The sequence below is a fragment of the Scheffersomyces stipitis genome, chromosome 3 (genome assembly GCF_000209165.1).
Source record: "Scheffersomyces stipitis CBS 6054 chromosome 3, complete sequence".
Classification (NCBI taxonomy): domain Eukaryota; kingdom Fungi; phylum Ascomycota; class Pichiomycetes; order Serinales; family Debaryomycetaceae; genus Scheffersomyces; species Scheffersomyces stipitis.
Window position 1 is genome coordinate 305,656 of NC_009043.1, and position 13,127 is coordinate 318,782.

The 13,127-nt window shown below is 41.8% G+C and overlaps 6 protein-coding genes across 6 annotated transcripts; 3 read left to right on the plus strand and 3 right to left on the minus strand. All coding sequences in view use genetic code 12, as the record gives it.

The window, feature by feature from the left end:
- Positions 1-1,039: 1,039 nt before the first annotated feature.
- On the minus strand, positions 1,040-2,008 carry ECM4 (Extra Cellular Matrix protein; the record flags this gene model as incomplete). The annotated part of the gene is made up of 1 exon (XM_001383651.1): positions 1,040-2,008. A coding segment is annotated over one exon (969 nt), but the record flags the coding sequence as incomplete, so codon positions are not given.
- A 1,370-nt stretch (positions 2,009-3,378) lies between these two features.
- ADD1.2 (ATP-dependent DNA helicase) lies at positions 3,379-4,673 on the plus strand (the record flags this gene model as incomplete). Its single annotated transcript, XM_001383303.1, has 1 exon — positions 3,379-4,673. A coding segment is annotated over exon 1 (1,155 nt), but the record flags the coding sequence as incomplete, so codon positions are not given.
- A 1,495-nt stretch (positions 4,674-6,168) lies between these two features.
- SWI5 (SWI5-like zinc finger protein) lies at positions 6,169-7,731 on the plus strand (the record flags this gene model as incomplete). Its single annotated transcript, XM_001383304.1, has 1 exon — positions 6,169-7,731. The coding sequence occupies one exon, from the start codon at positions 6,169-6,171 to the stop codon at positions 7,729-7,731; it is 1,563 nt and encodes a 520-aa protein (XP_001383341.2).
- Positions 7,732-7,819: 88 nt separating this feature from the next.
- Positions 7,820-10,849, minus strand: MCM6 (DNA replication licensing factor, MCM6 component). The gene has a single exon (XM_001383652.1). The coding sequence runs from the start codon at positions 10,768-10,770 to the stop codon at positions 7,921-7,923; it is 2,850 nt and encodes a 949-aa protein (XP_001383689.2). The 5' UTR covers positions 10,771-10,849; the 3' UTR covers positions 7,820-7,920.
- Positions 10,850-11,256: 407 nt separating this feature from the next.
- On the plus strand, positions 11,257-12,168 carry PICST_30537 (predicted protein; the record flags this gene model as incomplete). Its single annotated transcript, XM_001383305.1, has 4 exons — positions 11,257-11,326; positions 11,433-11,474; positions 11,543-11,572; positions 11,648-12,168. Coding segments are annotated over 4 exons (663 nt in total), but the record flags the coding sequence as incomplete, so codon positions are not given.
- Positions 12,169-12,174: 6 nt separating this feature from the next.
- Positions 12,175-13,101, minus strand: PICST_77026 (predicted protein). The gene has a single exon (XM_001383653.1). It carries the CDS (start codon positions 13,055-13,057, stop codon positions 12,287-12,289), a length of 771 nt encoding a protein of 256 aa, XP_001383690.1. The 5' UTR covers positions 13,058-13,101; the 3' UTR covers positions 12,175-12,286.
- Between the last annotated feature and the right edge of the window lie 26 nt (positions 13,102-13,127).

Consider the following 13,127-nt stretch of genomic DNA (forward strand, 5'->3'; position numbering starts at 1 on the left):
TGAAACAAACTTCAGTATAATTAGGAGTTCTAAGTTCTAAATTCTCGGTTCTCTTTTCTCACTCTCCTCGCTACTCTCGCTACTCTCGCTACTACTTTTCGCTACATTTACATTCCCGCTCTCAATTTTACTGGCTTAATCCTGTCTCACATCACTATTCTCATTTTAGCGAGAACTGCAAACACACTGAAGTGTATCAGAACAATAACGAAGCATTCTTCTCCTGATGTAGCAAACATATCTGTCGTTACAAAGTAGGGGTTTCAGCGCCACAATGGCCCAACTAAGAACTTCTCGTTATTCTGCTCTCGCCATTCCTCTTATTCTCTCGCTGCTCTCACCGCTCCTACCACGATGAGGCGCACCACAATATAGCGATCGTGGCCATGTGCACAGTTAGCGAGAGATGTGCACTAGCGAGACTGTGATGAAGCTTTTGCAAGATCAGCAGCTATCCTAGAAATTGATACTCTTTTCAACTGTGGGAATCAGTCACAGCTTCAAACTTAAAACAGGGTCCATTGTTCGAAGCAAGAATCCTACAATTGCTTCTGGTGGCCCTCTGTGTCACACGAGCGAAAACGCGACCCAAAGAGTCTTACTCACAGATCCATAGCGAACGCCTGCTAACGGCAACGGATGAAAAACAGGATGGAAGTACTACCCTTCACGTGCCATAGCATATACAGACGCGTACTTGAAGATGATGATGCGTCTTCTTGTTCAGACATCCTGGGCTGCTAGGTGCTTGTAGATTTTTCCGCAGAGAGAAATAATTCTGCCTAAATGGTTGCTAAAAAAGACGCGTTTCTGCAACCTAATCCGCTGCAGCTTCTGTTGCAGCCAGTGACATATCGGTGCATCATGTCCCTGCTCACTACTTTACTACTCTATAATCTTTTTGCACGTTTTCGACAGAATACACCCATTGTATCGAACACCTACAATGGACAAAACAATCGAACACATTCGAAAACAATCGAAATTAACAAACCTAATCTCATTAATAGTTCACTAAACTACAAAAATTAACAACACACTACAATGGCAAGATGTTGGGGATAGGACCAGCTGGAGTGATTGAATGAGGATTGATGGCAATATGCGACTTCGTGTAGTGGTATTTGATGTGGTCGAAGTCGGTGGTCTCCTTGAAGCCAGGCACCTTCCAATACAATTCCCTGACCCACTGGTGGATGTGAGGATAATCGTGTCTGATCATACCAATGTTGCACTTGAAGTGCTGAACATACACAGGGTCAAATCTGATTATGGTGGTGAACAAACGCACGTCTGCTTCGGTCAAGGTGTTACCTAGCAAGTACGGCTTGTCGGCCGCATGGTTTTTCTTCAAGATCTCCTCAACCTTGTCCAAATGAGTGAACACGTTTTTGACTTCTTTGTCATACACTTCCTGTTTGGTGGAGAACCCAGACTTGTACACCCCATTGTTAATGTTGTCGTAGATCCACGAGTTAATGTCGTCAATCTCTGTTTGCAACTCCTTAGGGTAGATATCAATGGCAGCTCCTTCCTTTGTGGCAAGCTCGTTGAACTCCAGGTTTAACATCCGGATGATTTCACTCGATTCGTTGTTCACAATGGTCTCCAACTTTTTGTCCCACAAGACTGGAACGGTGAATCTGCCAACATAATCAGGCTCCGCCTTGAAGTACAACTCCCTGATACGCTTGAAGTTGTACAAATGGTCTACTGTTCCCAAAGAAACATCTGTCTTGGGGTCAATTGTCTTCAATTCCTCATCGTTGATGAATCTCCATCCCTTGTCATCCATATGCCAATGCACTACTGACACAGAGATCACGGAACTCAAGCCCTTCAACACTCTGGTGATCAACGTCCTGTGAGCCCAAGGACACGCAAACGAAACATATAAATGGTAACGGTTAGCCTCGGCTAAGAACTTGGAACCAGGCTTGTTGCTGATAAAATCTCTGAACAGCGAAGGTCTTCTGTGGAAAGCTCCATCTTTAGCAGCAAACTTCAATATTTCGATTTTTTCATCCTAAAATTGTTAGTTTTGGTTTGAAATACAATAGGATTAAGAATCACTGAAAATTTGAATACATACTGAGGACATTTTGGAGAATTATTCTAACTGAGTAAATTTAAGACAAAGGATCACAATTGAACAATAAGTGGATAGAACCAAGCAATATGTTGTAGAAGAAAATCAATTGAACCGTTTTGAAGTCTCTCGCCAGAAAAAGGACATGGTAATTCATTTCGGAATTCACAACTCCTTTATAGCTTCGGCTGTGGAAGGAAGAGGGCCACGAAAATATGGGGAAAAGCGCACTACCAAAATCGAGGTTGTAGCCTTAGTCATGAATTATTAACATCCAGAGAACGCTAACTAGACCAAATTACTAAAGATGAAGATGGCGATTAATCAGCAGAGACTCTGAAGAAATAAGAATATGGAATAGGTTCTCTAACTCTTCGTACATTATTTCAATTACTTCATATCTTGATATTGTTGGCTGGATTTAAATTACAAGTCGTTTTTGTAACTAACATTGACTAGAGTGAGCAAAGGAGGAAGTGTATAGAGAAACGAAACTGGCTGTTGAAGCAGAGACAGAGCCATTGAATTGTCATGTAGAGACCACTTTGCCGAGTAGAGATTTTGGGATTTCTTACAAGAATACAATGCCTAGTCTTGCAGCCGTTTATTCACTTCCTGGTACACTACATTGTCACGACTCTCGTACGCAGCCACATCGCTTCTTTCTGACTTTGTAGTCTTTGAAGCTTCAATATGACTAAAGTCAGATCGAGTTTTATTTCAGAATTTCACTATTCAGAGTCTAAGAGGTTTAACTTCTAAGTGCACTAGATAAGTGACAAATAGAGATATATATTTCTTCCAAATCTTCATATTACTCATAGGCGTACTAGTCAAGATGTACATTTGAAAGAATTCAAGTTTACCAATAGAAACATCGACGATGGTAAGGTTATAACTCACCACTTCGTAAAGTCGAATTGAATATGGTTCATCATTTATGGGTCGGAATAGCCAGCCAACAGCCCATGTCAAGTCTCTCACTCTACGGAATACCAGTTTAAGGAAAGACTATAAAACAGCCCGCCCGACCTTCATGTCTAATTGTGTTGGGTTTAAAGATATCAAAATTCTTGAGAAAATCGACTAAGACCCCGGTTAGGAAATGGAAAGGGAAATTGGATGGCTGTTATGCTTAGGGTATGAGCAAGTGACAATTCCTAGAAACGTAGTGAAACTTTTCGCAGTCAACTCTGGCAGGTCTCACTGAAAAAAATTGAACAAAAACAACAATTAAGCTTTAGTACTTTCTCTTTTGATGTATATATTTGTAGCAATTGTTGACTTGTATTCTTCAATTTTGTACAGTTAGTTACATAATGGAAATTTAGTTGTATATCTTTGAAGTTTGTATCTTTCTTTACTGGTATTCGAATCACATCAGAAGAGGGATTTTGTTTTCAGCAAGCTAATTTTTACTAGCCCATTTATGCTTCGGAATGTATTCAAGAGGTCCAATTCATCATTTACATCATCATATTTAACGCCACAAATGTCTAATTTTAAACTTAGAGATTATCAGGAAGTTGCTGTAAAGTCCGTTCTCGAGGCCGTCGACCAAGGCATCAGGCGTCAAGCAGTGGTACTCGCCACAGGAGGAGGAAAGACTATGGTGTTCTCCTATCTTATTCCATTCATAAAGTCAACATCACCTACACGTCACAAGACTTTAGTTTTAGCGCATCGTGAAGAGCTCGTCAATCATGCAGCACAGACGATTCGTAATCTTAATCCTCATCTCAAGGTAGGGATAGACAAGGCCAAACAACGGATGAGCGACGACGACGATGTAGTCGTAGCGTCAGTGCTGACTTTGGTGTATAATAAGTTGGCCCGCTTGCAGAGATACGACAAGAATGAGTTCAAAGCCATCATCCTCGACGAATGTCACCATGCTGTTGCCACCACCTGGAACAAAATAATAGACTATTTTGATGCCACAACCCCTGAACTGCCAGTGTATGTTCTAGGATTCACAGCGACCATGGAAAGATACGATGGGAAGCCATTGGGAGTGGTATTTGACAAGATTGTGTTTGAAAGAAACCTTGTAGAAATGATCAAGAATAAAGATTTGGCGGATATTAAGTTCTCCACCATTGAGCTCGACGTAGACCTCAAAGCCATCAAAGAGCTGAACAATGATTTTGACACTGAGAGTCTTGCTGATGCATTGACGAGTTCGCATACTATCTTGCAAGTGGCATTGGCATATAAAAGGCTAAGGGAAAAGTTCAACTTCAAGTCGACCTTGGTTTTCTGCATCAACATCGACCATTGCAGAACATTATGTGCTGAACTACAAAAGCAGGGAATCAATGCCCAATATGTCACGGGACTAACTAATAAAACAGAGAGAGCAGAAATCCTTGCAGATTTCAAGAGTGGTGAGATCGCGGTGTTATGCAATGTTCTGGTTTTCACTGAGGGAACTGACATCCCTAATATCGATTCACTTTTCCTTGGACGGCCAACCAAGTCACGGCCCCTTTTAGTCCAGATGATAGGAAGGGGGTTGCGTTTACATGAGAAAAAGACACATTGCCATGTAATAGACATAGCTTCGACAATGAGCACTGGCATTGTATCTGTTCCTACGTTGTGTGGATTTGAAACCGAAGGAACCCCTGAAGCGAAAAAGGAAACAGAAGAGAAAGCAGAGGCTGTTGATTCGTTATTGAAATCTTTGGAGAAGATGAATCTTGAAGAGGAAATCGCCACCAAAGTGAAGGAAGCTCAACTGATGATGGATTATTGGACCCTAAATGTAGAGACGGTAGACGGGTTCACTTCCCTAGTGGAACCTGAAACGGAACAATATTCAGAAAAAGATGAACTTCGCATAATAAGAACAAGCAATATGCCGTGGGTTAGATTGGAATATGACGTATGGGGACTACCATTAATTAGATCTGAATTTCTCACCATGCGTCGAGATCGACGAGCCAATGGTAATGTATTCCATTTAACTTTATGCCAATTCTTTCCCAAGCAAGAGTTCCAGCACAGACCTTACCGAGGACTTAAGTTTGAAGATCCTGCTGATTTGATGACTGTTCTAGACTTAGCTGAGAAATACTATGTCAAGCTGCGAGGGCATGATATCATTCAGGCGAATAAATCGGCCTCAGCTGCCCAGATCAATTTGCTCAAGAAGATACTCAGCGGTCAGGTTAACAAGATATATGGGAACGGAGAGGAAATAAAAGAGAAATTAGGAGAGGAGTTGTCAAAATTCAAAATGAAGAGAGCATCCGACCTCATATTTGCTCATAAATATAAGGCATCGTCGTTATGGGTAAGATGGGAGTTGCAGAGGATGATAGGACCTGATTCCAAGATGAAAATCGCCGTTTACCACAAGGTTAACAACGGTCATGGTGATGCCCAAAAGGGAAGGGGTGTTCAATCACAGAAACCAAAATCTTCGATAGCAGTCACAAAAGCATGGGATAGCGGAATAGAGCTCTTAAATTCGCAGGTGGCTACAAATTGAGAACTTCACCCATAATGATTATGGGAAAAGATTGCAAAATCCGTTATACGTCGGTATATACACGACCCGAAAATTCGAACCTCACCCCAAGCGGCTCGAATTTTTTTGAACTGTTTATGTTACTAGTGTTTGTTATTATTGCAAAGCGATAAGCATATTGCGGCCAACGACTTCTGCTGAGGTTTAGAGACGTTCACAATTGGTTAATTGATTTGGAGCAAATCTGCGTAACCATATTGATTTAATTGAGGGCCAGACGTTTTCAGTGCGATTTTGTCATATTGGTTCATTATAGAAATATTGATTGTATAGGTGAAGTGGAATAGACACATCCGAATCAGATTCAGAAGACAACACAGAGGTAGAGATATTAAATATAGTAAGCTACTGAAAGATTTTAATATTAATAGATTGCTGAGAGGAGATCGAAAAAATCATTAAAGGCGATAATAACCACTCAAGAGCATAACGATAAAAGAGTTGAGAACGAAAGATTTACAGGACGAAGATCAAACGAAGACCAGCCCATTTATTTTACTGATTTTTATTGATTATCATTCATATCACGTTATATACTTGAAAAATGGAAAGTTCTAGCCAAAATACAGAAACAACTGGAAAGGATCAACAGAAAATCCTGAATCTCTCAGATCCACCAACAGTAGGCGGAAGCTCAAGTACGGAATCTGTGGAACGAGCTACCAAGTTGGCCGAAGAATATGAGACAGGCAATGATGACAATATTAGCGGAGTTTCTCAGGAGTTTGTAGCGCATGCCAGTGAGACTGGTCAGCTTCAAAGTCTAGAAAACGAACAAAGTCATTCTATCCAAGAAACTCCAGTAGAGCCGCAGCTCCAACAGCAACTAAAATCTAGCAAAAACCGACAGAAACAAACAAATGAACAACGTCATGAACATAATGAGCAACATCGCCAACATCAGCAACAGATTTCACAACAGCAACAGATTTCACAACAGCAACAGATTTCACAACAGCAACAGCTTTCACAACAGCAACAGCTTTCACAGCAACAACAACAGCAACAGCTTTCACAGCAACAACAACAGCAACAGCAACAGCAACAACAACAACAACAGCAACAGCATCATCAACAACAACATATACAACAGCAACAGCTTCCACAACAGCTCAATAGGAATGATGTTTCTTCATTCATTAATATACCCAGCTACTTGTACCCCAATGCCAATGTTTCGTTGGGCTACACTAATAACAGCAATAACAGCAGCAATTCAGTATCGTCTAATAGTAACAACTACTATGTGACATCGAGATCAAACTCAATAGATCCGCACAATTTTCAGAATGGAAATTCCATTTCTATTGCTTCTGCTGCTACAAATGCTGCTGAGCAAGAGGCGCAATCGTTCCAGTTCAGACCGGGAAGACCCAAAAAGAACGACGAAATTGACATTAAGAAATTCAACTCCAAAACTGTAGCTAACACGTCGCATACAAGACCCTTTGCCTGTACTTTCACAGGGTGTTCTTGGTCTTTTGCCAGAATGTCTGATTTGAGAAGACATACCAAATCACATTCCGAGCCATTATTCCATTGCCCGTATTGGCGTAATGATCCTACTTGCCATAGAAATGGAGGTGCTTTCAATAGGCTAGATGTATTGAAAAGACATCTCCGTCTTGTTCATTACGTTAAGGACAAGAAGCAGTTTACCCAGGATTCATCAAGAGACGATCCAGGCTGGTGTAGAGCCTGCCAGCTTATGTTTCCCAATTCCAGGATATTCGTTGAACATTGCTTGGAGTGCTCGCAACAGCTAGTTCCAACAGAGTGGAAGAGTAGCTCAGGAAGCAGCAGCACTTCGAGCTATTCTAGACAAAAGAATCCTGCTGTATTCCAACCTAATCCCTTTATTCCCTTGCCACTTCCTCAACAACAGCAAAATCAACAACAACATCAGCAGCCTGATTACACTGACAACTCACAAGCTAATCACTTGTACGAGCTCTCAAGACTAAGCACAGAAGAAAAAGTAGTGGCTGAAGCTTACTTCTTGAATGCAGACAGCGGTCATGATAACATCGACGAGGAAACGGGCAAAAGAGTAATTGGATACCCGTCTATTCAAGACAAAAAGAGACTTAAATCTGATGGTATATAGCCTATCTATGTAGTCTGACACCAATATATTTGCCTATTAGAATATGCATATACCAGTAGTATATGTCTAAATCTCCATATCCATAAGTAAACACATACATATTTGCAAATATATTAACTAATATACAATATTCATTATAAAGAATAGAACTATCTAATCACTAATATACAACATTAAAGCTCCACCAACCTAGATTTCGGCAGTGTCGTCTACTTCCTGATCACCCTCGGTGCTTCTCGTTTGATCAAAGAAATCGAGAATAGCACAGTTGGGGTGCAATATGTAGATGGTTTTGTCTACACGCTCCGACGCACCTTCTTCATCTGGTAACAGACTTTCGTTGTTGATGACACTCATCAAGATTCTATCCTTAACCAATCTCTTCAAAACCTTGTAGGCCATCTTTCTTTCCTTGTAGTATTCTTGTTCCGTAGCAATTTCGTTCTCCTTCTGAGTCAAATACCAGTTTACAAGCTCTTCAGCTCCAAGTCCTTCTCCACCAGCGCTGTCGTCGTCAGAAACCCTCTTCACCAACAAGTTCATCATTGAAACGTACTTGTCGTAGCCAATGGATACCTTTTCCTTCTTTGGTCTTGGGGTATCCTGAAGCTGAGCTGGTGCTCCATCTTCTTGCAAAGGCTCAATGTTATTGTCATTATCGTTGGATGCCGAGCCATCATTCTCATCATCGTCGTTAACAGCTTCATTGTCTTCTTCCATTTCAATGTCGTCCATTTCAACACGGATAATGGATTGTTTCAACAAGTCGTATGCTTCTGCAACAAAACTTGGAGTGATTTCTTCGGTACAGTTAGCTCTGGCTATAGCTTCTGACAATCTGATCATCGACTCCAACTGTCTGACAGTGATTCTGTAGGATGATCTACCAAGACCCTGAGCATCGTCGTCTCTTAATTCTTTATATCTGGTGACCAAGAAATCTCTAGCTTCCTTTGTCATCTTTGGCTTGAACGTTTTGGCGTACTTTATGTATCTGGCTAACTGTTCAGCAGAGTATGGAGGGTCGATGGCTTCGTCTCTCAACATGTGCAAATCCACAATATGGGAAGCCAATTGTGTATCAATTCTTTCATTGCAATCGTCCAATATAACGAAGAACAAGTCAAATCTAGACATGATAGGAGCAGTCATGTTCAAATTGGATCTTAAACCCAACTTTCTGTTGTATCTACCTCCAATAGGGTTTGCTGCAGCCAATATGGAGGTTCTGGCATTCAAAGTAGCGTGAATACCAGCTTTGGCGATGGAGATGGTTTGTTGTTCCATAGCTTCGTGAATAGCGACTTGATCAGAAATGTCCATCTTGTCAAACTCGTCAATGGCACAGATACCATTGTCAGCCAACATCAAGGCACCAGCTTCGATAGTGTATTCACCTGTTTCTTCGTCTCTGACTACTGCAGCTGTCAAACCTGCTGCAGAAGAGGCTTTACCTGAAGTATAGATAGCTCTGGGAGAGAAACCACATACATACTTCAAGAACTGGGACTTGGAAGTGGAAGGGTCACCAACAATACAAATATTGATATCACCTCTCAAGTTGATTCCATCAATGGTTTGCTTGTGAACACCTCCGAGCATCTGCAACAATATACCCTTCTTGACTACTTCGTGTCCAAAAACAGCTGGAGCTATCGATTGCACCAACTTGTTGTATACATGCTCGTCCTTTACCATTTCCTTTAATTGAGACACTTCTGAGTCGCTCAACGAGGTCAAAAAGATCTCCTGGTCGTTGGAGCCCTGATAGTCTACCTCGGTTGAGTCTTGCTCTTCACCATTACTGTTAGACTTGTTCACCAAAGACGACACATGACAGGCATGGAAGGCAAGCTTATAAGTGAGGTCCCTAACCCCGAGGGACTTCAAACCAGAAATAGCTGAGCTCAATTCTGACGAAACTACACCTCGGTTATCCCTGACCGATTGCGGCTTAATACCAGGTAATCCCAATTGAGATACATCGGGAATCACGATTTCGGTACCGGTGAACTTACATTTGTCTCCGGGTTTTGCTCTTTCGACAGTTTCCCCTCTTAATATGACATCAAGCGTACGAGGCATGGAACCAGTTGGTATTTCATTGGAGTTTTCTTGAATTCTAACTCTTTGCCAATCGATAAATTGCGACTTGGAGACGTTAAGTGTGAAATACGACTGGTTTTCACAAGAAGGGCACGAAGTAGGCTCGGTATACTTGAACACCTGCTCGACACCTTCAATGACGGCTGAACACATGTCACAAGTGAAGGAGGCTCGGAACAATTCTGGTCTGACTTCGGAAGTTCTGGTCACAGTACCAGAAATCAGCATCAACGATCCGATCTTGGCCGTTCGGATGTCTCTGATACGATTGATAGTAGGTAAATTGAAGAAAGATATCTGGAACACTCTTTCGTTGGACTGGCCAGGTGCTCCAGTGGAAGAAGACGATTCAGAGAAGCCAGGCTTGTGAGACGAGTCGTCATCTTCAGCATTCTGACCAACAAGAGACGTGTGGAGTAGAGCTGGCGCGTATTTCTTCAATAAATGCCTCAATCCTTTGAGCAAAAATGGATAGAAACGGTAATATTGTTCCAAAATAGCTGTAGCCAACACCCCGTTTTCCTGGCCCACCAAGTGCTGATAGTTGACATACAACGTCGAGATTTCGAGCGACTTCATGGTCTCGATCTGGGCCAAGTATACACGGCCATCCCATTGACCAGCGTCTGGAGCAGACATATCGTCAATTTCCGGATCCACGAACTCTTCGATAAACAGCTCGAAGCTTTCTCTGACTTTTTCACCTGTGACATCAACGACTTTGGGTACAGCAATCTGCCTTCTGTGGCCAGCAACACTTGCCGAGGGTGGCACTGTGGATATGGATGGGCCTTGGGATTCTGAGAAGAGAAGTGGCTGTGAACTTTGTGGTGTGAATGCTTCTCTGCCTATCGATGAAGCGGGCTGCGATGAATGGAGAAGATGAGCAGCATCAGAAGGAATTCGTCCTGGCGACGAGACGAAGTTGGCCATAGTTATTGCGAGTGAGTCTATTACTTGAACGTGAGTGTTGAGGTTGTGAAAGTTCTGGCTGGCAAAGAAACACGGTTAGGGAAAATGGGAAAATACACAGAATCAGAAAGAAACAGATTACTGAAAAATCAGAGAATTGAGAAACTCAAACGTACTGAGATATTTCTAGGACTGTGCAGGCTTCATTAATTTAAATTGGACGCGTTAATGCACATTCCCAATATAGTTAAATTGCTGCTGCTCTGTACAGAATAATTCTGCTGATAGAAAAATCTACAGCCGAAGATTTAGTGCTGGGAGTAGATAATTTGGCAGTTAGAGAGCAGTTAGAGAGCAGTTAGAGAGCAGTGAAGAATACAGCTCAACATTTCTATCAGCTAGATATTATGGGACCAGCTACAAAGTATATGGTAATTGTATAGTTAGTAGTAAGACTTGAGTAGAGAATATGGCTTTAGCTATAGCAAAAATTTGGAGATGCACAGCATGTGGCATACTACACTGTCATATCAGAATGTACCACTAGAGTATAGTACAGAATTGTATTTTGCAGAAAGTACAACATATTCAAGTTGTAGATATATCTACTTTTGCAAGACTCAGATGTAGTATAATGAGATCATGATGACATAAGCCATCCGCTACACTTATATACACTATAGAGTACAACACTACCACCGCAGAATTGGCTACAGCTGTGCAGTGTAAGTAAACTCTAGAATAATCCAGTCATTCTTCAGCTCGAAATACTGTCCGATGTTTAGATTAATAGCCCGTAGAGCCTACTCTAGCCAGCCAGAATGTAAGTATCCCATTAGTAGAGGTGTGTCCTGAAAAATTAAAAATTTTCACTCATTTTTCAATACTAACCAACTAGTTGCACCCAGTTTGCTCAACTTGCGGTTGGGAGAGATTCTCAGATGTGAAAAACATCCTGATGCCGATAAACTATATGTTTCACAGATTCAGATCGAGAAATCAGCATCCGATGGTGAAAAGGTAGCGAGGACCGTACAAGTATGTTCTGGTTTGGTCAATTACATTCCTGTGGACCAGATGCAAAACCGTCGTGTGGTCGTTTTAACTAACCTCAAACCTTCGAAGATGAGAGGAGTCAAGTCTGAGGCCATGTTACTTGCCGCAGAAGAGACAAATGGAGAATCAACCACAGTAGAATTGATAAACCCACCAAAATCGGCATTAGTAGGTGCTAAGCTCACGTTCGATGGGTTTCCTTCAGATTCAGAGCCTCCGAGATTGAAGCCCAAGGCATGGGAAGCCATACAGTCACACTTGAAAACTAATACTAAAGGAGAAGCCATTTACTTGGCTGAAGATGGAACTGAACACCTCTTGAGAGCACTCGAATCATCTGAGCCAGCAAAATCCGACACCTTGGTCAATGCCATCATAAGATAGAATATATTTGTTATCTGCACATACCAAGAGCTATATATATATAATCATATAAGTACATATAATCATTTATCATACAATAAGATATCTGAGTTCCCGTTTAGTCCAACTTGGTGAATCTCAAGTATGGCTTGACTTGTTTGAAGCTTCCAAACTTTTCCTTAGCAGCCTCGTTAGAAACTGTAGGAGGAATGATGACATCCTGGCCCTCGGTCCAGTCGACGGGAGTAGCAATGCCTCTCTTGTCAGCCAATTGCAAAGCATCAACAACTCTCAATACTTCAGCAGTGTTTCTACCAGTAGAAGCAGGGTATGTCATGGTCAATCTAATCTTTTTGGCTGGGTCAATGACGAAGACAGATCTGACAGTGAATACAACTCCGGATTCGAGATTCTTGAAGTCATCTTCAGTAACCATATCATATTTATAAGCAACTTCTTTGGTGGAATCGGCAATGATAGGGAAGCCAAACTTTTCACCACCGGTGACAACTTCCTCGATATCCTTGATCCATTGGTTGTGGCTATCGACACCTTCGGTGGAAAGACCAATCAACTTGACACCTCTCTTATCGAATTCCGGCTTCAACTTGGAAAATGCACCTAACTCGGTGGTACAGACTGGAGTGAAATCAGCTGGGTGACTGAAAAGAACAACCCAATTGTCGCCGATGTAGCTATGGAAGTCAATTTTGCCAGAAGTGGTGTTGACTTCGAAGTTTGGAGCGGTGGAGCCGATTCTGATTCTGGGTTGGTCTTCTTGCTTGAACGAATAGAAACGAGTTCCGACTATAGATGGTCTGAAAACCGGGGTGGCTCTGGGAAGAGCAGTTCTGACAGCAGCAGAACGAATCAACACTCTTGACAACATGATGGGTGGTTAATTGAGTCTGAAGAAAGAAGGAGAAATCAATTGCAAAGATTTGACAATTTTCATCTGT